Source organism: Dendrobates tinctorius, unplaced genomic scaffold (genome assembly GCF_039654945.1).
Source record: "Dendrobates tinctorius isolate UK_male_01 unplaced genomic scaffold, ASM3965494v1 ptg000209l, whole genome shotgun sequence".
Taxonomy (NCBI): Eukaryota; Metazoa; Chordata; class Amphibia; order Anura; family Dendrobatidae; genus Dendrobates; species Dendrobates tinctorius.
Genome location: NW_027361876.1, coordinates 2,511,492 through 2,538,644, shown reverse-complemented (window position 1 = coordinate 2,538,644; position 27,153 = coordinate 2,511,492). Strand labels below are relative to the sequence as shown.

Below are 27,153 nucleotides of genomic sequence, written 5' to 3'. Positions count from 1 at the left end.
TTTTTCCACAAAAATGATCTTTTCACCCCAATTTTTATTTTCCCAAGGGTAACAGGACCCTAAAAGTTATTGTGCAATTTGTCCTGAGTACGCTGATACCCCACATGTGGGGGTAAACCACTATTTGGGCGCATGGCAGAGCTCGGAAGGGAAGCAGCGCCATTTGACGTTTTTGGCTGGAATTGAGATCGGACACCATGTCGCGTTTGGAAAACCCCTGATGTACCAAAACAGTGGAAACCCCCCACAAATGACACCATTTTGGAAACTAGACCCCCTAAGGAACTTATCTAGATGTGTGGTGAGAACTTTGAACCCCCATGGGCTTCACAGAAGTTTATAACATAAAGCCATACAATTAAAAAATCATATTTTTTAAACAAAAATGATCTTTTCACCCTCAATTCTTATTTTTCCAAGGGTAACAGGACCCTAAAAGTTATTGTGCAATTTGTCCTGAGTACGCTGATACCCCACATGTGGGGGTAAACCACTATTTGGGCGCATGGCAGAGCTCGGAAGGGAAGCAGCGCCATTTGACGTTTTTGGCTGGAATTGAGATCGGACACCATGTCGCGTTTGGAAAACCCCTGATGTACCAAAACAGTGGAAACCCCCCACAAATGACACCATTTTGGAAACTAGACACCCTAAGGAACTTATCTAGATGTGTGGTGAGAACTTTGAACCCCCATGGGCTTCACAGAAGTTTATAACATAAAGCCATTCAATTAAAAAATCATATTTTTTCCACAAAAATGATCTTTTCACCCTCAATTCTTATTTTTCCAAGGGTAACAGGACCCTAAAAGTTATTGTGCAATTTGTCCTGAGTACGCTGATACCCCACATGTGGGGGTAAACCACTATTTGGGGGCATGGCAGAGCTCGGAAGGGAAGCAGCGCCATTTGACGTTTTTGGCTGGAATTGAGATCGGACACCATGTCGCGTTTGGAAAACTCCTGATGTACCAAAACAGTGGAACCCCCCACAAATGACACCATTTTGGAAACTAGACCCCCTAAGGAACTTATCTAGATGTGTGGTGAGCACTTTGACCCCCCCAGTGCTTCACAGAAGTTTACAACGCCCGGGCGTGAAAATAAAAAATTCGTATTTTTTCCACAAACATGATCTTTTAGTCACCATTTTTTTATTTTCCCAAGGGTACCAGGAGAAATTGGACCCCAAAAGTTGTTGTCCAATTTGTCCTGAGTATGCTGATACCCCATATGTGGGAGAAAACTACTGTATGGGCACACGTCGGGGCTCGGAAGGGAAGTAGTGACGTTTTGGAATGCAGACTTTGATGGAATGGTCTGCGGGTGTGATATTGCCTTTGGAGAGCCCCTAATGTACCTAAACAGTGGAAACCCCCCACAAATGACACCATTTTGTAAACTAGACCCCCCAAGGAACTTATCTAGATGTGTGGTGAGCACTTTGACCCCCCCAGTGCTTCACAGAAGTTTACAACGCCCGGGCGTGAAAATAAAAAATTCGTATTTTTTCCACAAACATGATCTTTTAGTCACCATTTTTTTATTTTCCCAAGGGTACCAGGAGAAATTGGACCCCAAAAGTTGTTTTCCAATTTGTCCTGAGTACGCTGCTACCCCATATGTGGGAGAAAACTACTGTATGGGCACACGTCAGGGCTCGGAAGGGAAGTAGTGACGTTTTGGAATGCAGACTTTGATGGAATGGTCTGCGGGTGTCATGTTGCCTTTGGAGAGCCCCTAATGTACCTAAACAGTGGAAACCCCCCACAAATGACACCATTTTGTAAACTAGACCCCCCAAGGAACTTATCTAGATGTGTGGTGAGCACTTTGACCCCCCCAGTGCTTCACAGAAGTTTACAACGCCCGGGCGTGAAAATAAAAAATTCGTATTTTTTCCACAAACATGATCTTTTAGTCACCATTTTTTTATTTTCCCAAGGGTACCAGGAGAAATTGGACCCCAAAAGTTGTTTTCCAATTTGTCCTGAGTACGCTGCTACCCCATATGTGGGAGAAAACTACTGTATGGGCACACGTCAGGGCTCGGAAGGGAAGTAGTGACGTTTTGGAATGCAGACTTTGATGGAATGGTCTGCGGGTGTCATGTTGCCTTTGGAGAGCCCCTAATGTACCTAAACAGTGGAAACCCCCCACAAATGACACCATTTTGTAAACTAGACCCCCCAAGGAACTTATCTAGATGTGTGGTGAGCACTTTGACCCCCCCAGTGCTTCACAGAAGTTTACAACGCCCGGGCGTGAAAATAAAAAATTCGTATTTTTTCCACAAACATGATCTTTTAGTCACCATTTTTTTTATTTTCCCAAGGGTACCAGGAGAAATTGGACCCCAAAAGTTGTTGTCCAATTTGTCCTGAGTACGCTGACACCCCATATGTGGGAGAAAACTACTGTATGGACACACGTCGGGGCTCGGAAGGGAAGCAGTGACGTTTTGGAACGCAGACTTTGATGGAATGGTCTGCGGTTGTCATGTGCGTTTGGAGAGCCCCTGATGTACCTAAACTATTGAAACTCCCCACAAGTGACCCCATTTTGGACACTAGACCCCCCACGGAACTTATCTAGATGTGTGGTGAGCACTTTGAACCCCCAAGTGCTTCACAGAAGTTTATAACACTCGGACGTGAAAATAAAAAAATCATTTTTTTTCCACAAAAATGATATTTTTGCCCCCAATTTTTTATTTTCCTAAGGGTAACAGGAGAAATTGGACCCCAAAAATTGTTTTGCAATTTGTCCTGAGTAGGCTGATACCCTACATGAGGGGGTAAAACACTGTTTGGGCGCATAGCAGAGCTTGGAAGGGAAGGAGCACCATTTGACTTTTTCAACTCAGAATTGGCTGGAATTGAGATCAGACGCCATGTTGCATTTGGAGAGCCCCTGATGTGCCCAAACAGTGGAAACCCCCAATTCTAACTCCAACCCGAACCCCAACACGCCCCTAACCCTAGCCCTAACCCTAGCCCTAACCCTAGCCCTAACCCTAGCCCTAACCCTAGCCCTAGCCCTAGCCCTAACCCTAACCCTAGCCCTAACCCTAGCCCTAACCCTACCCCAACACACCCCTAGCCCTAACCCTAGCCCTAACCCTAATGGAAAAATGGAAATAAATACATTTTTTTTATTTTATTATTTTTCCCTAACTAAAGGGGTGATAACGGGGGGTTTGATTTACTATTTATGGCGGTTTTTATGTTTGGCGGCTGTCGCACGCTAAAAGACGCTTTTTATTGTAAAAATAGTTTTTGCATCACCACATATTGAGAGCTATAATTTTTCCGTATTTTGACCCATCGAGTCATGTGAGGTCTTATTTTTTGCGGGACGAGTTGACGTTTTTATTGGTACCATTTTCGGGCACGTGAAATTTTTTGATCGCTTTTTATTCCGATTTTTGGGACGCAGAATGAACAAAAACCAGCGTTTCATGAATTTCTTTTGGGGGGGGTTCGTTTACACCGTTCCGCATGCGGTAAAATTGATAAAGCGCTTTTATTCTTCGGGTCAGTACGGTTACAGCGATACCTCATTTAGGTCGTTTTTTTATGTTTTTGTCGGTTTTATGCAATGAAAACTATTTTATATAAAAAATAATTATTTTTGCATCGCTTTATTCTGCGAGTTATAACTTTTTTATTTTTTTGCTGATGATGCTGTGTGGCGGCTTGTTTTTTGCGGGACAAGATGACGTTTTCAGCGGTACCATGGATATTTATATGCGTCTTTTTGATCTCGCGTTATTGCACTTTTTGTTTGGCGGTATGATAATAAATCATTATTTTTTGCTTCGTTTTTTATTTTTATTTTTTAAGGGGTTCGCTAAAGGGGTTAACTAATGGGACAGTTTTATAGGGCAGGTCGTTACGGACGCGGCGATACCTAATATGTGTACATTTATTGTTTTTTTTTTTTATTATTTTAAAAAAATGAATTTATTGGGGAATATTTTTTTTTTTTTTTACTAATTTATTTGGCGATTTTTTTTAATTTATTTTTACACTTTTTTTTAAATTTTTTTTTACTTTATTACATAGTCCCAGGTGGGACATCACTGTCCTGTGACAGATCGCTGATCTGTCACATCACAGATCACTGTGACAGATCAGCAATCTGTCACAGGCAGTGCACAAGGCTTCCTCATGCCTGCGCTTTGCAGGCACTGAGGAAGCCAGCTTCCCCAGGCCCCCGAAGGCCCCCGTCGCCATCTTGGATTCGGGGGCCTGGAGGATAGGAGTCCCCCGCAGCAGCGCTGCACATTGCGCTGCCGTGGGGGGCTCAGGGAAGCACGGAGGGAGCCCCCTCCCTGCCGATGCTTCCCTTTAACTCCCGGTACACCGCGATCGCGTTTGATCGCGGTGTGCAAGGGGTTAATGTGTCGGGGGCGGTCCGTGACCGCCCCTGACACATTGTGCCGGGTGTCAGCTGTGATAATCAGCTGACACCCGGCCGCGATCAGCGGCGCTCACCACGTGGGCGCCGCTGATCGCGGTAGACGTACTATCCCGTCCCCGGTCATACGGGCCCGGGTACCGTGGACGGGATAGTACGTCTCATGTCAGGAAGGGGTTAAAGTGCCCCAGCCTGCCTTGTCTGGGCTTTTTCCTTAGCAGCTCTTTCTCAGTGGACAAAAATGTTCCATTATACAAAGCAGATTACTGTAAGGGGAAGCATGGTGATACACAATGTCAAGAATGTATTCGGGGGATGTACACAAGGAGTCCTGGAATGTTAGTACAGAAAAAAAACATGAACATACTCGTTTTCACAATAATGACTCAGGTTTCTGAACATTGCCAACTTAGAAACCAAGGTAACAAAATACTTTCCAAGTTCATTCATGTATTCTACATACAGGTGCTTCTCACAAAATTAGAATACCATCAAAAAGTTAATTTATTGTGGTGGCTCTTGAAGCAATGACTTTTGCAGCTTACCTTCCTTGTGGAGTATGTCAATGACTGCCTTCTGGACATATGTCAATTCAGCAGTCTTCCCCATGATTGTGGAGCCTACTGAAACAGACTAAGGAACCTTTTTAAACACTTAGGAAGCCCTGCAGGTGTTTTTGTTAATTATTCTAATTTACTGAGATAATGACTTTTGGGTTTTCATTGGCTGTAAGCCATAATCCTCAACATTAACAGAAATAAACACTTGAAATAGATCACTCTGTTTGTCATTATTCTATATAATATGAGTTTCACTTTTTGTATTGAAGAAATGAAAAAAAATTAACTTTTTGGTTATATTCTAATTTTGTGAGAAGCACCAGTATATATGTATTCCTAAAGCCTAAATTCTGGGAGATGAGATTAGAGGTGCTGCTGGCAAATATCTATGGCAATCCAAATTCAATTCAAGAGATTGAAGGAGATTCAACACTTCGGTAAAAACAAGCTTTTATTTAAAATGCTAAAACATATCCGACCTGACAAGATCAGAGACAGAGAAAAACGTCCCATAAAAGACTGTTATGGTTGACGCGTTTCAAAGTAACACTTCTTCGAAACGCGTCAACCATAACAGCCTTTTGAAGGATGTTTTCCCTCTGTCTCTCATCTTGCCATATCAGATATGTTTTAGCATTTCAAATAAAAGCTTGTTTTTACTGAAGTAGCGGATCGCCTGCCATCTCTTGGATTGCCTTTACCGTACAGCTGCCCTGGATCTGTGCGCTCAGTGGACGGATGAGCTGGTTATTTTCTCTAAATTGGCTCTGATTTATACGGGACACCATCTCCTCTCCTCAAAGTCGCATTTATCTGTGTTTTCTATTATTGAGACTTGTACAAAGTAACTACTAGTCAACAGTGTCACTAAAAGATTATTATTTAGGGAGGAGGCAAAAAAATTCCCAATAACTGTACATAGAAACTTCACTGTATGGTATAACTAAAAGAGACCATGATAATAAAAACTAACATACTCTTAAACAATGGGATCATAATAATACAGTTTGAAAGATTTATCAATACTATCGTTGAGTTCCAAATTTACACACGTTGGGGGATATTTACTTTCTGTTCCTTTCAGTATCTCATCGCTGACAGTTCTATAAACCATTATGTTGGACAATGGTGGCACATTTTATGACTCTACGTTCCCATGTCACTTTTTAACTTTTTTTTTTTAAGTTCACTTGTTTGAAAGTGTATAAAACACATAATCCTCATTCACATAATATTTATGGAAGTATTTCTCTGAGTGGCAAGGCCAGATGACGACCATTGTACTGCCCCTACAAACATTGCAGGACTGTTTTGGTCATATAGTCAGAAAAGCTAACAAGAAAACAGCAAAGGTCACGGAAACCTCTATGTGCTGCATGTTCCCTGAGAAGACGTAAGACAGCTTGAGATCTGCACTATAGCTGACTTAAGACTCATGCACATGGCAAAGCTTTGTGCACAGAGCCTGCCAGCAGAGTATGAAGACTTGCATGGCACAGAACCATAATGGATGATGATAATTTGTTAATCCGTCGGGGTTTTACCATTGGAGGCCACACAGATCGGCAGAACAGGGCAATTTTTTTTTTAATGGAGTGCATCGCCCCATTCATTCCCTATGAAGCCTGGCTTTTTCCAGCAGTCTCATAGAGAATGAATAGAGCAGCAGTTGATCATCCAACCTGCCGCTCCATTTTTGTAATGGGGATAAAAGCACCCAATGGGGATAAAAATGTAGCCTTCTAACGATCAGTAAATTATCATCTACATGTGGATAAATTCTAACTTATTTTCATCAAGCAACCCCTTTCACCAAACCATATTTTGAGACCTAACATTATTACACTGTAAGGCAACCATCAGACAACTATAATACAGGTGCTTTAGGTCACATCATATTGCTGTCACAATACTTGGGCCTCTTAGAGTTGTGGTAAACTGTATTACTTATGATACAGCTGTAATATAGTTCAAGGGAGGGGGGGGAAATAAAAAAGGCAATCTCAGGTCCAAAGGGTAAGGTATATAAAATTGCTTTACTAAATATTACAAGCAGGCAAGGATAGGTGTGGACAGACACATATAAACTGAATACTCGATCTGTATTCAAAAGGGCACTCAAGACCACAAGAGATCCCTTTAAAAATACCTTAGCACACACTGTGCAGATGTAAACAAAAAAGGGGGTACAATCCAAAATAACAAGGTGTCATAAAGTAGCTATCTATATGGGATCACAAACACCATGCTCCCTGACGAAGGTGCTTCTCCGAAATATGTGCTGGGGCGGGCATGCCGACCATTTGAGCCACGTGCTGGTGTACCTTTCAGGTAAAACATATGCCATTAGATATTTTTTTTTCTGTCATTTGCCTTTACATGGGGGATATTTTTTGCCATTTGTGGATTATTTATGCTATACAGACTATTATATCATTATGTATTACTGGCAATATTCTCCTGACACCATATAGCTAGCTACCTTGTGACACCTTGTTATTTTGGATTGTACCCCCTTTTTTGTTTACATCTTCATAGTATGTGCTAAGGTAGTTTTAAAGGGATCTCTTGTGGTCTTGCATGCCCTTTTGAATACAGATGGAGCATTCAGTTTATATGTGTCTGTCGACACCTATTTTTGCCTGCCTGTAATATTTAATAAAGCAATTTTATATACCATATATATCAAATCAGTTTTGTACATTTGTGTACAATATGGAGTATTGTTTGATTTATTCTTGAAGTTTGCTAGTATGAAACTACTTTTCACTTTTTGCACCAGCAGTGCAGGAATCAGAATAAATTATTTCCTTTTTTGTGCTTGTAGAAACTGCTGCAACATTGTCAGTTGCACAAAAATTATGCAGATGCACATGTTGCTGATGATACAGTCTTATCATATTATAAGATTGTATCAGTAGTAACGTTATGAATGTGCAGATATAGGATTAATCTTCAGGCTAATAGCATTATGAAGGTGCCCGACCACTGTACTGAAATTGCAGCGGCTGGGAGAAAATGAATCTTATTCCTCCTGGGAGCCGCCAGCTTTCAGTCATGCAGGCGTCGTGCCCAGATAAACTACAGTCACCACTCACAGCACTGAGAGTAGCGGCTGTAAGCACGCCTCGGCAGTGACTGACAGCCAATTCTGCCCTGATGCACTGTGAGTAGTGAATACAATTGTTCCCTGAATGACTGAAAGCAATAATGCTAAAAACCTGCAGATTAACCCTATGTTTGCAGGTTCATAGTGTTCTCAGACCTGCCAGATGCCCTTTAAGTAATGATAGGATCTTTTCCAAAATAAAAGAGTTTGGAAGACCATTTTACCAATGACAAATAAAGGGGCTCAATATTAGAACAAATTGTCACTATTGTTTATTTGGAAGAATGAAAAGCTCTTGATTTCTTATATTACACAAAATATATATCTATAAATTATGGGCACTTACACAAACAGTACTATCCCGGTGTTTGCCAAAGCAAAAGCCAAGCCAAGAATCCCACTCCCCATAATAGCATTGCTCAAGTTAAAGACTGACATTCCAATGGACGTTGTGCCTGGACTCTGTAGAAAAAAAAAGTTTCTAGAATTAGCTGCGCATTTATTGTACTATTGACATTCAGATAGTTCTGAACATTATCCAATTCTTCCAAAATGTGTGACGCTAGTCACTCGATACTCACGGACAAGCCATGAGGCTGGGTAGTCAAGAGGTCCAAGGTCAAAAGCCAGGAGGGTACGTCATACACAGAGGGGTGAGACAAAAGTTGTAGACAGGTAACAGTCCGAGGTCAGAAATCCAAGAAGGTAGTGGGTCACGACAAAAGGACTAGGTAAACGCAAGTCAAAGGCAAATCCAAAGTCGAGCAGCCAATTTCATAATACAAGACTTGGAGCACAGGACAAACAAATACCTCTCGAGTAGTGATGAGCGAGAATGCTTGCCACTCGATTGTGCATAGAGGTGCTCGGGTATGCATTGAGTATCGCAGGTGCCCGAGTGCTATGCGGGGATTGCCTTCCATACACAGTAATGCCGTAGCAATGTTGGCTAACAGCCGTGAAATATGCAGAGTGGGGTCTTGAGCATGGTGCTCAAACACCTGCAATACTTGATGCGTACCTGAGAACCCCTATGCACAATCGAATGGTGAGCATGCTCGCTCATCACTACTTTTCAGCAAAGCTAGCTACAATTGACAGCATTCTAAGGCAGAGAGATGGTTAAATAGCCAGGTAATCGGTTTCAACAGGAGACAAATGGATGAAGCCCCGACTCACCTTGGACCTGATTGGACGGCTAAACTGTCACTCAAGACACTGACAGCTCAGCATGCCCCACAATCTGATTGGAAAGATGAGCTGTCAATCACCATACTGAAAGCTCATCATGCCTCTGTCTTAAATTGAACTGCACAACTGTCATTTACTGTGTCCAGAAACACTGATAGAAGGAATTGTGACGTAATGACAAAGAAATTGGTAACATCCAGTTGTTAAAGTGATTGTCCGGGATTTTAACATTGATGACTCTTCCATAGGATAGGTCATTAATGTCTTATCGGTGGGGGTATGTCCTCACAACCATGCGAATCAACTGTTTCTGATGTCGGTGTGGTCTGAACTGCTCAGTTATGGAGCTGCACATCTCAGAAGAGTAGCCCTAGCAAGGTACTGCACTTCCATTGCCTATTCAAATCAGTACTCCATCATGGCCACTATTCTGGGAACTGCTAATCGGCTAGGGTCCTGGTGTCACACCCCCACTGATTAGACATTGATGACTTATCCTATAGATAGCACCATCAGTGTTAAAGTTCCAGACAAAACCTTAAATATTTTCATTCAATTACTAAAGCAATATCAGATAAATAACACATCGCAGGGTTCAACAAATAAATGTTTCACAATTACTACATACACAGAAATTCAAGTTTGTCAAGGAAGAATATAAAAATATTTCCTTACTTTTCATTTCAGTTACAGTTCCCAACATTTATTATCGCCCTTTTATATTTGAATATAATGTCATGTTGTATCAAGAATAGGAGTAGTATCCATTATCAACTAGTTAAGAACAAGGCCACTTACATAATCGTCGCAGGACTTCTTCTTTTCCAGGTGACTATTAGTAAGACTTCTTCTGCTTTCACGATCAGCAATAAATTTACTGTAGAGAAAGTGAAAGACATTGAGTGCTCAGTTTTATTATAATACTTAACTCTTTCATTCTGATGAACTGTGTTACAGCTGGGGGGCATGTAGACTGTAAATGAATAAAATCCCACGCATTTTGTAGATACATACAGAACACATATGGATTACTTTTATATTTTACACTCATAACCTCTGAGGCTGAACTAGATGGACATAAGGTCTTCCTTCAGCCTTCAAAACTATGTTACTATGTTACATTGTACAGAACAGGTCAATTGCAGATGGGTGCTTGGTAAAATGCAGGAGATAGGTCATTCAGTCCTGCGGGATAAAGTTTATTCCGTAGTACTAACTGAACAGTGCCAAGCCTTATGCATAGACACTAGTGCTAAGGAGCTTGCATGGTGGCAGGTTTCCTTGCTCTGGTGTCGTTGTATTAGCATGCCTCCTGTGCATGGAGAACAGTAGCAGTAATACTATATGATGTTCTTGGTAGTAACTGCAAGCTCTGCTGCCTTCTGAAGTAATTACACAGTGGTGTAAGTATTCAGCTGTGTGCTTGTTGCTTTTCTGTCTCTTGCTGTGTTCCTGATGCTGCTTTGTCCCCACATATAAAGCTCTGGCAAAAATTAAGCAATGCGCAGCCCATTCTCCAGACCTAAACCCCATTGAAAACCTCTGGAATGTAATCAAGAGGATGATAGATAGTCACAAGCCATCAAACAAAGAAGAACTGCTTAAATTTTTGTGCCAGAAGCAGTGTGAAAGACTGGTGGAAAGCATGCCAACACACTTGAAAATTGTTTTTAAAAATCATGGTTATTCCACAAAATATTGATTTCTGAACTCTTCCTGAGTTAAAACATTTATATTGTTGTTTCTAAATGATTGTGCTATAAATATTTTTCCTAATGCTAAATTGCCTAAAGCTTGGCTGTATAATTTGTTGGGACCTGAACAGACTGCTATGAAGGAATATGTAAATGAAAGTTTACGGAAAAGTCATCTATGTTCTTCCTCCTCATCTGTAGCTGTGGGGTTCTTTTTTATGAAAAAGAAAGATGGTTGCCTCCGTCCTTGCCTTGATTTCCGTGAACTGAACAAAATAACAGTTAAGAATATTTACCCGCTTCCACTTATCCCCAACCTATATAATCAGCTTACGGGGGTGAAATAGTTTTCTAAGCTTGACTTTAGAGGAGCATATAATCTGATACGTATCCAGGAGGGTGATGAGTGGAAAACGTTGAAGGGTTTATTTAAAAATCTTGTCATGCCTTTTGGTTTAACCAATGCAATTGCTGTCTTTATGAACTTTATGAATGATATTTTCTTATATATTATTGGAAGGTTTATTGTGGTATGCCTGGATGACATTTTAATTTTTTCATCTGATCTGAATTCTCACTATGAGCACATTCGATTTGTTTTACAATATCACGCTCGTGCCTTGGCTGATTGGCGCGAGTCGGGGGGGTTGTGACCCCACTGTGCCACAGACCAGACTACCCTGGAAGGGGCGTGACTAAGACAGCTGCCTTGGTCTTCTCTGGAGCCTCCAATGGTGAGGTCAGGTTGTGCAGCAGGCAGCTGCCAGTTGCCACTCCAGGGTGGTGTCTGGCTGTGACTGCTGATCCCACTCGGGGACAGGACACTTGATCAGGTGCAAGTGACAGACAGGCAAGTAGACATGGCAGGCACGGCTGAGCCACAGGACAGGTGGGCACGACTTGAGACACAGGACAGGCGAGCACAGCTTGAGACACAGGACAGGTGGGCATGGCTTGAGACACAGGACAGGCAGGCACAGCTTGATACACAGGACAGGTGGGCACGGCTTGAGACACAGGGCAGGCTGGCACGGATGAGACACAGGGCAGGCTGGCATGGTATGAGAAGGAACAGGTAGGGGCCTGTTCACACAGCAGGTGCAGGTAGTCGTACAGGCAGGAAGGAGTGGAGTATGTTGGAACAGGTTAGGAACTGAGCCACAGGAGTGCAGAGTAGGCAGAGCCACAGTAGTGCGGAGCAGGCGGAGCCGCAGGAGTGTGGAGTAGGCGGAGCCTCAGGAGTGCGGAGCAGGCTGAGCCTCAGGAGTGCAAAGCAGGCGGAGCCGCAAGGGTGTGGAGCAGGCAGAGCCGCAAGGGTGCGGAGCAGGCAGAGCTGCAAGGGTGCGAAGCAGGCAGAGCCACAAGGGTACAGAGCAGGCAGAGCTGCAAGGGTGCAGAGCAGGCAGAGCCGCAAGGGTGCAGAGCACAGACAGGGAGGACACAAGGAAAGACACAGCAAGGAAGGAAGCCAAGGACAAGGAGACTGACAGACAGAGGTAGGACAGAGTTCAGACAGGGAAACAGTATGAGACAATGTACAGGGACTGAATGATACAGGAACCAGGATATTCTGCCTCCTGGAGGGCGGGCAGAGAAGTACTAAGCAAAGTACAGAGACAAAGCTAGGACAAGACAGAGACCAGAATATTTGCCTCCTGGTGGGCAGCCAGAGTGTACTGTTATGATTCGGTCACCGAGGAGGATTACGGAAAATTAGCTAAGCAACTAGGAAACCAGAAAGGTTGGCAACTTAGCAGAATGCAGACCCCTAAATCTAACAACACAACTAGCATTAGCCGTGGGACATGCCTATGATGCCCTAGATGCCTCGGCACAGCCAATGCGTTAACTAAGCCTAAAGCAAGAAAGAGGAAAGCTAAACTCCCCCGGAGTGGAACCCCAAAGAAATAGATAGCCCCCAAACATATATTGTCGGTGAGACAAGATGAGGCACAAACGCAGGCAGAAAATAGAGTGAGCAAATGATGGGGCCCAAACTGTCTAGATAAAACAGGACAGAAAAGATACTGTCTGTAATCATGCAAAAACCCTAAAAAATCCAACACGCCTGATATACAAAAACACTGAAGCCACATGACCTCTCCCCCGCTAAATCAGCATTCTGGTGTGAACTGGAAGCAAAGCAAAAAATACTAATATAACAGGGTATTAGCAATACTGAACAGAAATGACATAAGCTGTGACATATGAGCGGAGTCCAGCAGAAATCCCAGCAGGGAATAATGCTGAACCCACACAGCAAAGCAGAAAGCAGAGAAAGGCAAAAACTATATCAAATGCAAAAGATTCCAGCAAACAAATAAATTATCTGAATGATGCAAGACCAAGGAGGGGAAAAATCAGACTTCACAATGCACAGGAAGACAAACAAAATCACCAACAGCAACTGAAGGAAGATTGCTCACTTAAATCCTCCCAGTCAGTAACCCCTGACTTCCAATCATCGTCTTCAGGTGATAGACTTCTGTCAATACGACCAGCTCCACTACCCACGGCAACCGCCAGAGGGAGCCCCGACTCAGAAGTCAGATCAAGAGAGTTCTGTTCCCAAAAACAGAAATCTTTTGTACGCCAAAGAGACATTTCGATCCCTTAACATACAGAGCATTTTCTCTCAAAATTCGGAACACAGTCCGAACATGTTCCACATGAGAATCCCAATCACTGGAAAAAATCAAAATATCATCCAAATAAATGATCAAAAACTTATCCACAAAGTCCCAGAAAATATCGTTCATGAAAGATTGGAAGACGGAAGGGGCATTAGTGAGCCCAAGAGGCATCACTAGGTACTCAAAATGTCCCTCCGGAGTATTAACTGCTGTCTTCCATTCATCACCGTGCTTGATGCGAATAAGATTATACGCCCCCCTAAGGTCAAGCTTGGTAAACCAACTAGCACCTTTAACTCTGGAAAATAAATCAGAAATCAGGGGTAACGGATACTGATATTTAACAGTGATTTTATTAAGAGAACGATAATCAATACATGGCCTTAATGAACCATCTTTCTTGGCCAGAAAAAAACCCCAGGACCTAAAGGTGAAAAGGATGGTCTGATATGACCCTTCTCCATATAGTTAAATGGAGCTTTTTTATGGATTCAGTGCGCTGCTGAACATAACACACAATTACTCGTGCACTAGAACAGTGGTCCCCAACCTTTTTTGCACCAGGGACCGGTTTCAAGCAAGACCATTCTTCCATGGCCCGGCAGGGCGGGGATGGAGGTGTGGCAGGGGCGGGGCTATGGACGCGGTTGTAGTGTAGCAGTGCATACTTATAATTAAATAACATTTATAATGTGACTCAACTCACCATAGGTTTTGAATGAGTGCTCCATCACCCCCTTCTCCCCATCATTGCCTTCACCCCATCACTCCCTTCACCCCATCATTGCCTTCACCCCATCACTCCCTTCACCCCATCACTGCCGTCTCTCCATCACTCCCTTCACCCCATCACTGCCGTCTCTCCATCATTGCCTTCACCCCATCACTCCCTTCTCCCCATCATTGCCTTCACCCCATCACTGCTGTCTCTCCATCATTGCCTTCACCCCATCACTGCTGTCTCTCCATCATTGCCTTCACCCCATCACTGCTGTCTCTCCATCATTGCCTTCACCCCATCACTGCTGTCTCTCCATCATTGCCTTCGCCCCATCACTGCTGTCTCTCCATCATTGCCTTCACCCCATCACTGCTGTCTCTCCATCATTGCCTTCGCCCCATCACTGCTGTCTCTCCATCATTGCCTTCACCCCATCACTGCTGTCTCTCCATCATTGCCTTCGCCCCATCACTGCTGTCTCTCCATCATTGCCTTCACCCCATCACTGCTGTCTCTCCATCAATGCCTTCACCCCATCACTCCCTTCACCCCATCACTGCTGTCTCTCCATCATTGCCTTCACCCCATCACTGCTGTCTCTCCATCATTGCCTTCACCCCATCACTGCTGTCTCTCCATCATTGCCTTCGCCCCATCACTGCTGTCTCTCCATCATTGCCTTCGCCCCATCACTGACGTCTCTCCATCACTCCCTTCTCCCACTACCCCCTTCATGTCCTTCTCTCCCCATCACGGTCTTCTCCTCATGTCCCCATTTCCTCCAGGGCCAGGCTCCACCGACACAAACACACTGGTCACTGGTTTGACCTTTGGATGTGCGGCAGCTGACTGATAATTTAATGCGCTATACCTCTCCTATATCAGGTGAGTAGAATTTTAATACGGTTCTTACCCTGTTTCTCAGATAAGACCCTATTTGCGCTTTTCTCTGTTCCTATAGTGTGAATCTGACCCTTCTCCAATGACTCCTTGATATTAGATCGCATAGCATCATGTTTAGGTACAGATAAGTTGAAAAGCCGACCCTTGGTAAATTTACAAACAGGCACTAAGTCAATCGTGCAATCATAACTCCTATGAGGAGGCAAAGACGCTGACTTACTCTCACTAAATACATCAGAAAAATCAGCCAAATAGTCAGCAATATCATGAGACTGGGGAGAGGTGGAGAAAACAGGAGTGTCACTAAGAACACATTAACAACCCCAACTCACCACATAACAGAATCACCAGCCCAAAAACTGTAGACTCTAGGGTACTCTAAAGAAGGAAGACAAAGCTAGGAGTAAAGTCTCTCAGAGAAGGCAAGACATAGGACAGGGTCTGGCTTACTCAGCAGCAAGGAGCTAGCTGAATTGAGACATTGCACAGGCAATGTTCCAGTAGATGGGGCAGGCCTAAATAGTCGAGGGCTCTAGGTAATTGGTCAGGGACACATTAGCCAGGTGCACTCTGACTCCATAAGAAGCAGAGAGTTCAGGCGCCACCCCCCTATACACACAGTCAGGAAACATGAACACAGCAGACAGGAGGAAAGGCAAGGAGCTGGCAATAAACAGAATTCACAGCAAGACCTGGAGCAGTGAGCAAGTTGGTGAGTGGGGAATGGGAGGCCATGCAGCGATGCCAGCAGAGTTGTTACATACAGAAACTAAGGGAAGAGTCTTTGTTTGCTAAATTGGAGAAATATACTTTTTCTGTTCTGGAAATATCATTCCTGGGGTTCATTGTGTCTACTGAAGGGTTTAAAATGTACCCTGGGAAAGTGCAGGCAATAATTGATTGGGTTCAACCTCGTGATCTGAAAGCAATGCAACGATGCTTTGAGTTCGCTAATTAGTACAGAAAGTTTATTAAGGGTTTTTCCCAGATAGTGAAACCTGTTGTGAGTTCACTTTCCCCTTCACTACTGAGGCCCGAGGAACTCCCTCTTCTGGTGAAGAAAGGTAGTGAGCCTGATTGTCAAACACCTGGGGCTGATTATGATGACTGGCTGAGTGGAGTTAATGACTGGATATAAGGCTGCTGACGCCCTTCTGGCCTGCGGGTGATTTCTCTGTGGACTTCTAGGAAACCAGTCTGATTCCTGCTCATCTAAAGCTAAGATTTCTTCTTTGCCTTTTTGCATTAGTGTTTTGTTTTCCTTGCTTTTCTGGATTCTGCCATTCCCTGCTGGGGTGAGCTGAATCTCCTTTTGCCTGTTGCTCTGTCTTCAGAATATTCCTGAGTACTGACATAGCTTTTTTGAAGCCTAGCGTCTTCAGGGCCTTTTTTACTGTCAGTTTGTTGGCTCTTATTTTCATAGGGGTTTTCACGGATTGCAGACAGCAGCCTTCCTGTCCTTTCCTATCTAAGCTAGCGTGGGCCCCATCTTTGCTCAGTCTATCTTTCTGTCTGTGTTTTGTTCTTTCTTCTTGCTTCACCGTCATTATATGTGGGGGGCTGCCTTTTACTTTGGGGTCTGCTCTGGGGCAGTTTAGATTTCCCTTTCTGTCTTTAGGCTATGTAGTCCTCCGGCTGTGATCGAGGGGCCTAGGGCATCGTAGGAGCCCCCCACGGCTACTGCTAGTTGTGTTGATAGGTTCAGGGGTCTGCAATCCGATAGCTGCCAACTTCTCTGGTTTTCTGGACTTAGCTAGCATTTCTATTTTTGCCTCCTACGGTGACTCAATCATAACAGAAACCCCTTAATGACCTCACATGAAAGGGGGCAAATCTTTGACCCCGGAACGTCTGACTGCACTGATTCACGGCCTTGCCGTGGATTGCGACCAGCATCACACCATGTTTCACTGTGGGTATGGTTTTCTTGGGGTGATGAGCTGTCTTAATTTGGAGCCAGGCATAGCGTTTACCTTGGTGACCAGAAAGTTCAATTTTGGTCTCATATAACCACAGCACCTTCCTCCATATATTTGAAGAGTCTCCCACATATCTTTTGGCAAACTGTTATGAATAGGTCACCGAGGAGGATGGCAGGAACAGGCTAAGCCACCAGAAAACCAGAGAGGTTGGTAACTAAGCGGATTGCAGACCCCTGATCCTATCCACACAACTAGCAGTAGCCGTGGAGCGTACCTACGATGCCCTAGACGCCTCGGCACAGCCGCAGAGCTTACTAAGCCTAAAGCAAGAAAGGTGAAATCTAAACTGCCCCGAAGCAGACCCCAAAAGGAATAGATAGTCCTCAAACTTATAATGTCGGTGAGACAAGATGAAACACAAACGCAGGCAGAAAAATAGACTGAGGGCCCAAACTGACTAGACAGGACAGGAAAGGAAAGACACTGTCTGCAATCACGTAAAAACCCTGAAAAATCCAACATGTCTGATGTACAAAAAAACACTGAAGTCACACAACTTCGCCCCCACTATATCAGCACTCCAGTATGAACTGGGAGCAAAGCAAAAGAGACAAATATAACAGGGGACTGAATAAACTGACACAGGCTGTAACATATGGAGCGGTGGTCCAGCACAGCCCCCAGAGGAGCAAGCCGAACCAGCAACAAGCAGAGAGAGACAAAGCCAGATCAGATGCAATGGATTAACAAATGAACCACTTAGCTGAACAATGCAGGAACAGGGCAGGAGACATCAGACCTCTGAATGTACAGGAAAACAATCACCAGCAGGGATTGCAGGAAGTCTGCAGACTTAAATACTCCAATCAGTAACCCCAGATCTCCAATTGTCATCATCATCATCATCAGGTGGCAGACCTCTGTCAATCTGGCCAGCTCCATTAACTCCAGTAACCACCGGAGCAGGGGGAGCTTCGGCTCAGAAGTCTGAGCCAGGGAATTCACAACAGCAAACTCAAAATGAGCATTACGATTTTTGTGCATAAATAAGGGCTTTTTTCTTACTACTCTTAGATAAACTGCTCTTCTATGGAGTGTATGGCTTATTGTGGCCATTCTCTGCTAGGAACTCTGCAGCTCCTTCAGGGTTACTTTTGGTTTCTGTGCTGCCTCTCTGCTTAATACTCTCCTTTCTCGAGCTGAGAGTTTTGGTGGGCCACCCTCTCTCGGCAGGTTTGCTGTGGTGCCATGTTCTTTCCATTTGATGGTAATGGATTTGATGGTGCTTCGGGGGATCATCAGAGATTGGGATTTTTTTTTTTTAACAACCCAACCCTGACTTGTAATTCCAGCAACTTTGTCCCTGACTTGCTTGGAGATCTCCTAGGTCTTCATGTTGTTGTTTGGTTAGTGGTGCATCTTACTTAATGGTGTTGCAGCCTCTGTGGCCTTTCAGAGAAGGTGTGTGGATCGCCCCGCGGGGCCTGGGGGTACTCGGTACCGGGCCCGTCGACTTCAATGGGGGACGGTGTCACGGCGGCGGCGACCCGGTCCGTGGCCCAGAGGCGTCCAGTAATAAAATAGGGGAAAGATGTGTGGTATTTATGTGGTAAAAATGAAGATAAAGTTTATAGATGGTTAAATACGTGACGCCATCTGTGGTATTCTGGTCAGAGGTGACCAGCGCTGTGGTATTGTTCCCCTGAGACTGTTGGTGTGTCGCAGCTGAGGTGAAAATAGTTCTCCACAGGTAGAGCAATAGTCCCAGGGCAAAGATGTTAAATAAATAGTAAAAATGGCTGTGAATGTTGGGGTGAAGAAAACTGAGAGAAAGACACAGAGAGGTGCAGTTTCTTTACCTTTTACTTGAAAGTGGTTGTAATCCAGAGTACCACATACAGGTGATGGAATGAGGTATTCAGGGGATCCACCTTGCCAGGTGGGGATTTAGGATCATCCTTCTGCGCTTTGTGTGTGGGTCTCCGCTGTTTATAACTATGCTGCGACCCTCAATTGCGTGATGATTTCATTAACCTGTACGACTGTCAGCATGAGCCTATTCCACGGGTACCGTCCTTTTCACCGTCGTGCCCTCAGGTATTCAATGTTGCACAGAAATTTACAATTCCCTGTATTTTCAGATTCGGCGCCAGGACATACAGCTTCTGTCCACCCAGGACTCTGACGTCCCTTTTCTCCCTATTAGCACTTCACTCAGGGGTTTGCTATATGCAGTTTTAGCTTTCCCAGAGCCTCTCCGTCTCTGCTCGTGTCCTTTCCCTCTTCACAGATCACCTGCCTGTCTTGAACTCCTCTCAGATCAGCTCCCTGTCTTCCACTGACAGGATCTTCCAGAATGGTCTCTTTTACCTCACGTTTTTAACTGCCTTGTCATTTCTCCTCACAGCTCACAGCTCCTCTTGTTTCCATGACAACCCACTCAGCTGACTTCTAGCTGACTCACCAACCCCCTCTGCTGGCCAGAATTTATAAGGCAACTCCCTTTTCTGACCGGCAGCAGGAATTGTGATTTAATCTCTGTTACCTGGCATGGGGGTCCCTTTTCTGCCTCCAAGCAGGTCTTCAGCTCTTAGAGGGAGACGATGTCACTGTGACAACTGGACTCTGGGGTGTCACATTTGTATATACTGACAGACCATGTGACACTTAGATTTCACACACGTGGACTTCCTTTCACTAAGCATGTGACTTATGAAGGCAATTGCTTGCATCAGAAATGTTTAGAGTCTTAATAGCAAAATGGGTGAATACATATGCACATGCCAATTTTTAGTTATTTGATCCCATAAATTTAATTTCTGCCTATATTTTTCTCATTTCACTTCACCAATTAGACTATTTAGCGTTGATGCATCACACACAAATCGGATTGCAAAAATATTTAAACACAGGTTGTAATGTAACAAAATAGGTAAAAAGCCAAGAGGATGAATACGTTTGCAAGCCACTGTATACACTGTAGTAAAATTGTATTGTAGTATATAGTCGATAATATCTGTAAAGCACTGTGAGTAAAATAAATAAATAAGTATAGCTAAAATCATAATCTCCAATGAACAGGACAATGAACAAAGCAAGGAGGCCTTTAGCATAGCAACCCATTGGTACCCGCAATCGCTTTCCTGGGTGGTCGATGAATGCCAATACATGCCACACACCTTAAATGACGCTGACAGAGATCAACAGGAACAATTTAGAGGTTAACAGCAGCAATCATAGAATCATAGAATCATAGAATCGTAGAGTTGGAAGGGACCTCCTGGGCCATCTGGTCCAACCCCCTGCTCAAAGCAGGATTCGCTAAATCATCCCAGTTAGATGTCTGTCCAGCCTCTGATTGAAGACTTCCATTGAAGGAGAACTCACCACTTCTCGTGGCAGCCTGTTCCACTCATTGATCACTCTAACTGTCAAAAAGTTTTTTCTAATATCTAATCTGTGTCTCCTCCCATTCAGCTTCATCCCATTGCTTCTAGTCTTTCCTTGTGCAAATGAGAATAAAGTTGATCCTTCTACAATGTGACAGCCCTTTAGATATTTGTAGACAGCTATTAAGTCTCCTCTCAGTCTTCTCTTTTGCAAACTAAACATTCCCAAATCCTGCAACCTTTCCTCATAAGACAGGGTTTGCAGACCGGTCACCATTCTGGTCGCTCTTTTCTGAACTTGCTCCAGTTTGTTGATGTCTTTTTTAAAATGTGGTGCCCAAAATTGGACACAATATTCCAGATGAGGTCTGACCAAAGAGGAGTAGAGGGAAATAATTACTTCACGTGATCTAGACTGTATGCTTCTGTTAATACATCCTAGAATTGCATTTGCCTTTTTTGCTGCTGCATCACACTGTTGACTCATATTCAGTCTGTGATCTATTAGTATACCCAAGTCTTTTTCACATGTGCTGTCACTTAGCCCTATTCCTCCCATTCTATATATGCTTTTTTCATTTTTATTGCCCAGATGTAGTACTTTGCATTTCTCCCTGTTAAAAACCATTCTGTTAGTTGCTGCCCACTTCTCCAGTTTATTTAAATCTTTTTGAATCCTCTCTCTCTCTTCTCTAGTATTAGCTATCCCTCCTAGCTTTGTGTCATCAGCAAATTTAATCAGTTTACCCTCAATTCCTTCATCTAAATGGTTGATAAAGATGTTGAACAATACAGGGCCCAGGACAGAGCCCTGTGGTACCCCACTTGAGACATTCTTCCAACTGGATGTGCAGCCATTTACGACCACTCTTTGGGTCCGATCACTAAGCCAGTTATGAATCCACCTAACAGTTGCCTTGTCCATTCCATACTTAGTCATTTTTTCAATAAGGATTGTATGAGAGACTTTGTCAAATGCTTTGCTGAAGTCAAGATATACTATATCTACAGCATTTCCTTGATCCAGTGCTTAGCTCTGATCACTACTGTTACAGGCAGATTCCATCTGTATGACACAGTCGGCATCCTATGGGTTTGAGCCCATGCCATACATTTGCACTGAAATGTGTGGTACATGTACAACAGATGACAGGAAGGGTTTAAAAAGTACTGTAGCCTAACATTGCTACTTTTTAGACCATAGCAGTGTCCCTAATACCTTTTACTCCATTCTTCCATGCCCCAGTCACAACTCAGTACCTTCCATACACATTAGACTACTGTCAGTTAGTCGCACAGAAAATGATAGGTTCTACCTCAGTAAAATGGGTATGGAAACCCTGGAAAATTGATTGTCGAGAGGGATAAAGAACCGACATCTCCAAATTCAGTCTACCAATTCTCTTGTTCTCCCAAAGATAAGCCACCACCAGACATATCTGGTGACTGCTCTCTAAAGAACACAGACAGCACAACCCTGTGTATGGGAGAGATGGTCAAGATAGCAGCTTGGCAAACGATTGACCGAACCATCTTAGTACAACAGTCATCTTGTTTGTGTGTGTGGGTGTGTGTGTGCGTGGAGAGAGGGCTTTGTGTCTGAACACTTCAACATATTTTCATAATTTGTTCTTCATATACTGATACTGTGGTTCCCATAAATAATTTATTATTTTAAGAAAGCACACCCAAAATGGTTGTATCTAAAACTCCCCATGAAAAGTAAAGGTCCCGTTACATTTAGCGATGCACTAGCGATCCCGACCACGATATGACCCGGTCAGGATCGCTGGTGCATCACTAAATGATCGCTAGTGAGCTGCCAAACAGGCAGATCTCACCAGCGATGCAGCAGCGGTCGGCGGTCGATACTCACCTTTCATAAATAAAAAGTAGATATGACAGGCTCAAACCCCAACTTAGGTGCTCTGGGAAAAAACAAGACTAAAGTATAGGAGTAACCCCGGCACACTAATAACATGAAAGTAAAGTCTTCTCAACGACAGTCTTTAATTGTTGTGATTTTATTGATTGTGAAAAAAAAGGGTGGTGTTACAATCCAAAAAAGGGTGGTGTTACAATCCAACGTTTCAGCTCTACATCTCGAGCTTTCATCAGGGATATGACTAGATCCTTGGTTTTGAGGTGTGTGTATAAGTGGTATAGGTTTGCCTTTGTAATCCAGCTGCTGGAACGGTACCTATAGTAACCACGATGTGTAGGGTCAGCACGTGACTCCCGTCCTTGTGTCCTAAATCTAGTCAGGTGTGGAGGAGGCCAGAAGTGACCCTACACATCGTGGTTACTATAGGTACCGTTCCAGCAGCTGGATTACAAAGGCAAACCTATACCACTTATACACACACCTCAAAACCAAGGATCTAGTCATATCCCTGATGAAAGCTCGAGATGTAGAGCTGAAACGTTGGATTGTAACACCACCCTTTTTTGGATTGTAACACCACCCTTTTTTTTCACAATCAATAAAATCACAACAATTAAAGACTGTCGTTGAGAAGACTTTACTTTCATGTTATTAGTGTGCCGGGGTTACTCCTATACTTTTGATACTCACCTTTCAGACGCGGCGATGATGACCGTCTTCCGCCCGCGTCCATGGCTCGCTCGTCGGCGTCAGCACGAAGCCAACAACGAGAAATGGACCAGGCCGATCTCGCGAAATCAGCGATAGCCAGCGGGGGGGCCAGTCGGAGGTGAGTGTCACATGTTGCGATATCGCTAGCGATATTGCTGCTGTGTCACAAAATCGGTGACGCTTTAGCGATATCGCTAGCGATATTGCTGCTGCGTCACAAAATCGGTGACGCTTTAGCGATATCGCTAGCGATATCGCTATGTGTAAAGCCCCCTTAACAGGCAGGATGGTAGACACTGATCTGTATACTGCATGTGTCTACTATGCACTTTGTTGTCACAGTTGAAAACCGGCACTGACAAATCCTGTACAGCAGGATGACCGGGATCAGATTAAGAAATCTTCTTACCTAGTGACCAGCATAAGAAGCCAGACATTAATTAACCTTCTGTTTTGGCTGAGACTCTAGTATCACAATGAGGGCATAGGTTATGTACAGTATATTTCCTTTATACCTGTTACTCATCCTACTACAAGTCTCCATATAACCATATATAGCTCCTGTTATTAGAGACAATAATGCATTTATTATTGAAATGTTTGGTCTTCAGAAATAGGAACATTTTTACTGACATTGTTGCGTCTCCAAGTCCATATCCATTCACCACATGCATAATTTGACATTTTCTAAAATCAGCACCATCACCATTGTATGAGATGTCTAATAAGTGGTTTTGATCCCATAAATTGTTACAAAATATTATGCTGAGCAGATACTATGGTGATAAAGAGCTAGGAGATTTCTTCAGACTGCAATGACTAGGTTTCTGTACAGAATTAAAGCTAAATGAAATTGTCTTAAAGAGTAAGAGTCATTTCAATATTTATTTCAGAAATGAATAGGACACATTAATGTAAGAAACTTTGTAATATCTTATCAGAGAAATCTGCTTCTTTCTCTTCCTGGACTGATATTTTACTCTAAGGCCGGGATCACACATGCGAGAAACTCGGACGAGTCTCACATCTTAATACCCGGCACTGCCGCCGACACTCGGGAGCGGAGCGTGCGGCCGCATAGCAATACATTCAGTCGCATGCTCTGCTCCTGAGTGCCAGCGGCAGTGCCGGGTATTAGCATGCGAGACTCGTCCGAGTTTCTCACATGAGTGATCCAGGCTTTAAAATCTGTGTCCACTGAGGACAGATTTTTACTTTTCCTAAGGTAGGAGATGGCAGCTGGTGGTTTTAAAGTTGTATGGAGAGGAGAGGAGGAATTAAAGGCAGCAACCAACATTCTGCTGAAATTTCTCTTGAAATGACAATTACAGTTCTCCATAGAACATTATGAACACCAAGTGTCATCTCCTATCCCAGTAAAGAGTAAATCTGTATTTATCACAGATTTTACCTGAGAATTGAAAATCTTAAATGGGGTATTACCATGTTATCCCAACATGTAGTAGGTGTAATAATAATATTAGCAAATATCTCCAATTATAAATGTAGTATAGTTTTCTGATTTGAAATGTCTCTTTCCTCATGTGCAGGCATTACAGGACCTTAAGTATCCATTGTTCCTACTGTCGTTGGTAACTGGGACGTTATTCTAGGTACAACTACCAGAGGGCAAGGAAGTGAGGATAACAGAAGCTCAACGTAAGCAAGAACCTGCAGTAATGGAGCCAACACTGTTAGAGGGCAGTAGAGATGTTGAACACGCCGAGTTGTTAAGAGCTGAAAACGCAGTACCAGAGAAGAAGACAAGAGCAGAGTCTGAGGCAAGCAAAAGGGTCAAAAAGCAAGTCGGGAGCGCGGTATCAATGGGGTGAGATGGGAGCACAGTCAGAAACACACCGACAGGTCGGAGCCAGACAGGACCAGTAAAAGCAGACACAGAAGACAAACCGGGCAGGTCAGAGTACAAACCAGGACATACACTGCGGGGAACAGTCATACGGACACACGCTAAGTAGGATATAGGGAACAGGACAACACTAACTTGGGTAGTCAGGAAACAGAGGACACACACTGAGTTTACTGGGTCAGCTGCTCTAGCCGAAGACCGGAACTATCACTGACATGAACTATCAGCGGCAGCACCGATAAGTAGCCACCCCCATACCAGAGAGAGGCAGAGAAGGTTAACCCCCACATGACCAGACTGGGGAAAGAAAAGCAGAACGCAAACCCTGACCTGGATCATGACACCAACCAGTAGCATCTAGCTAACTGTCACTATATCAGTGGTCATAACCAAGGATACCTAAGGTCCTGTAATGCCTGCACATGTGGAAAGTGACATAGCAAATCAGAAAAACTATACTACATTTCTAATTGGAGTTATTTGCAAATATTATTATTACACCTACTGAATATTGGGATAAGGTCTTGGAGATTGGAAAACCCGTTTAAGAATGGAAGCTCAGTCAGGAGCAGAAAGAAGCAGATTTCTTTGAAAAATTACAAAGTTTCTCATATTCATGTGTCCTATGGATTTATGAAATAACTAAAAAGACAGTTACTCTTTAAACCTCAAAGATCGAGCCTTATAGCTTTCTAAAACTATAGTCTTATTCTGTTTTTTTCTAGAAAAAAAAAAGAGACACCTGCACAAGGTAATTTGCATATCCAATGCACCAATGTAAAATTTGTAACAGGGCCTATCACCTACCATTTGATATTAATAATACTTTTGTCCTCTTCTAAGACAGCAAGACTATTGCCCCCCCATGGTACCAGATCCTTCACCTTCATTGGTACACAGAAAAAATATAGAGTTATGCTAGGTCATGTATAAATTCAATTGCGGCATTATCTGGTGTTATTATTTTGAAAAAAAAATGTATTTTTGTTACCACTGCCTTTAGGTTATCTGTCTGATTTATTTATTTATTAAATGTTCTCAATACTTTTTTTATAGGAACACCTGTCTTCATAAACTACCCCTATGCCATCTACAGCACATTGATTTTAAAGGGAACCTGTTATGTCCAAAAACATTATCTACAGATATATTATTAACCTGCATGATAAATAGAGTTAAAATCCTCTAATACTGCAGCTTCTAGTCTCCCATGGAGACTATTGAAGCAAGTGAAAATTAAAAAAAAAAAAAGCTTTTCAAAATATTTAAAAAATTTAAAAATATAAAAGTTTGAATCACCTCCCATTTACCCCATTTAAAATAAAACAATTAAAAAAAATTAAAAATACACATATTTGGTATTGCCACATCCAGAAACGCCCGATCTATCAATATATAAAAAGAATTAATTCAATCATTAAACGGCGTAATGAGAAAAAACAATCAAATCTATATCCTTCAATTTTGCTAGGCAAATTCAGTAATGAGGATACAACACTCAAAGTAAGATATCATGTAGTCATGATCTGTAACACGGCAATACACCTTGTAATCAGTGATCCATAGATTGTAACAGGGAAAATGACTAACCTGCTGATACGATTGCCATCTGCTTCAATGAGCTCATTGGAATCATTGCTAATGTTGTCATCCTCCGGAGTGTTCATATTCTGCAATTCCGTTAATTCCAAGCCATTTTTGAACGGCATTTTAACCCCTTCTTACCAGTTGCTAGCTTTTACTCAATATATATTTTTCTTTGGGTATGCTTGGTGGATAACCTTTAAGAGAAAAAACTGACAGCAATAAGGAACCACAATATGTATCAAATATTAATTTATTTATTTTCCATTGTTTATATATCACCTACAGCTTTATCTAAATTACCATCATTTGTATCAACCCTTTTGCGGGTCGCAAGCTACATTTTCTTATTTCAGACACATAACCACATTCTATAGCCAAGTGAGTGATAAATGTATTTATGGTGTATGGGAAACTTGCCTTTAATGCCTATTAGATTTATTATGGTATTATTCTAGTAAAAGTGGCCATACAGATAGGTAAGTCTTTGAAACATGACAATCTTGGTGAGATTGGTTGAATATGCATGAAAATCTCCCAACCCTAGCTTTCGAGTAAACGA

At 43.0% G+C, this 27,153-nt stretch overlaps 1 protein-coding gene across 1 annotated transcript in view; it reads right to left on the bottom strand.

The window, feature by feature from the left end:
• The window catches only part of SLC38A1 (solute carrier family 38 member 1), an 87,801-nt gene that overhangs the window by 42,588 nt on the left and 18,060 nt on the right, over nucleotides 1–27,153 (bottom strand). Inside the window, exons 2-4 of the mRNA XM_073554243.1 lie at nucleotides 26,598–26,788; nucleotides 10,081–10,159; nucleotides 8,438–8,553 (exon numbers count right to left, since the gene is read on the bottom strand). Coding sequence (XP_073410344.1) covers nucleotides 8,438–8,553; nucleotides 10,081–10,159; nucleotides 26,598–26,716 — 314 coding nt within the window. The 5' untranslated portion in view covers nucleotides 26,717–26,788. The remainder of the gene's footprint in view (nucleotides 1–8,437; nucleotides 8,554–10,080; nucleotides 10,160–26,597; nucleotides 26,789–27,153) is intronic.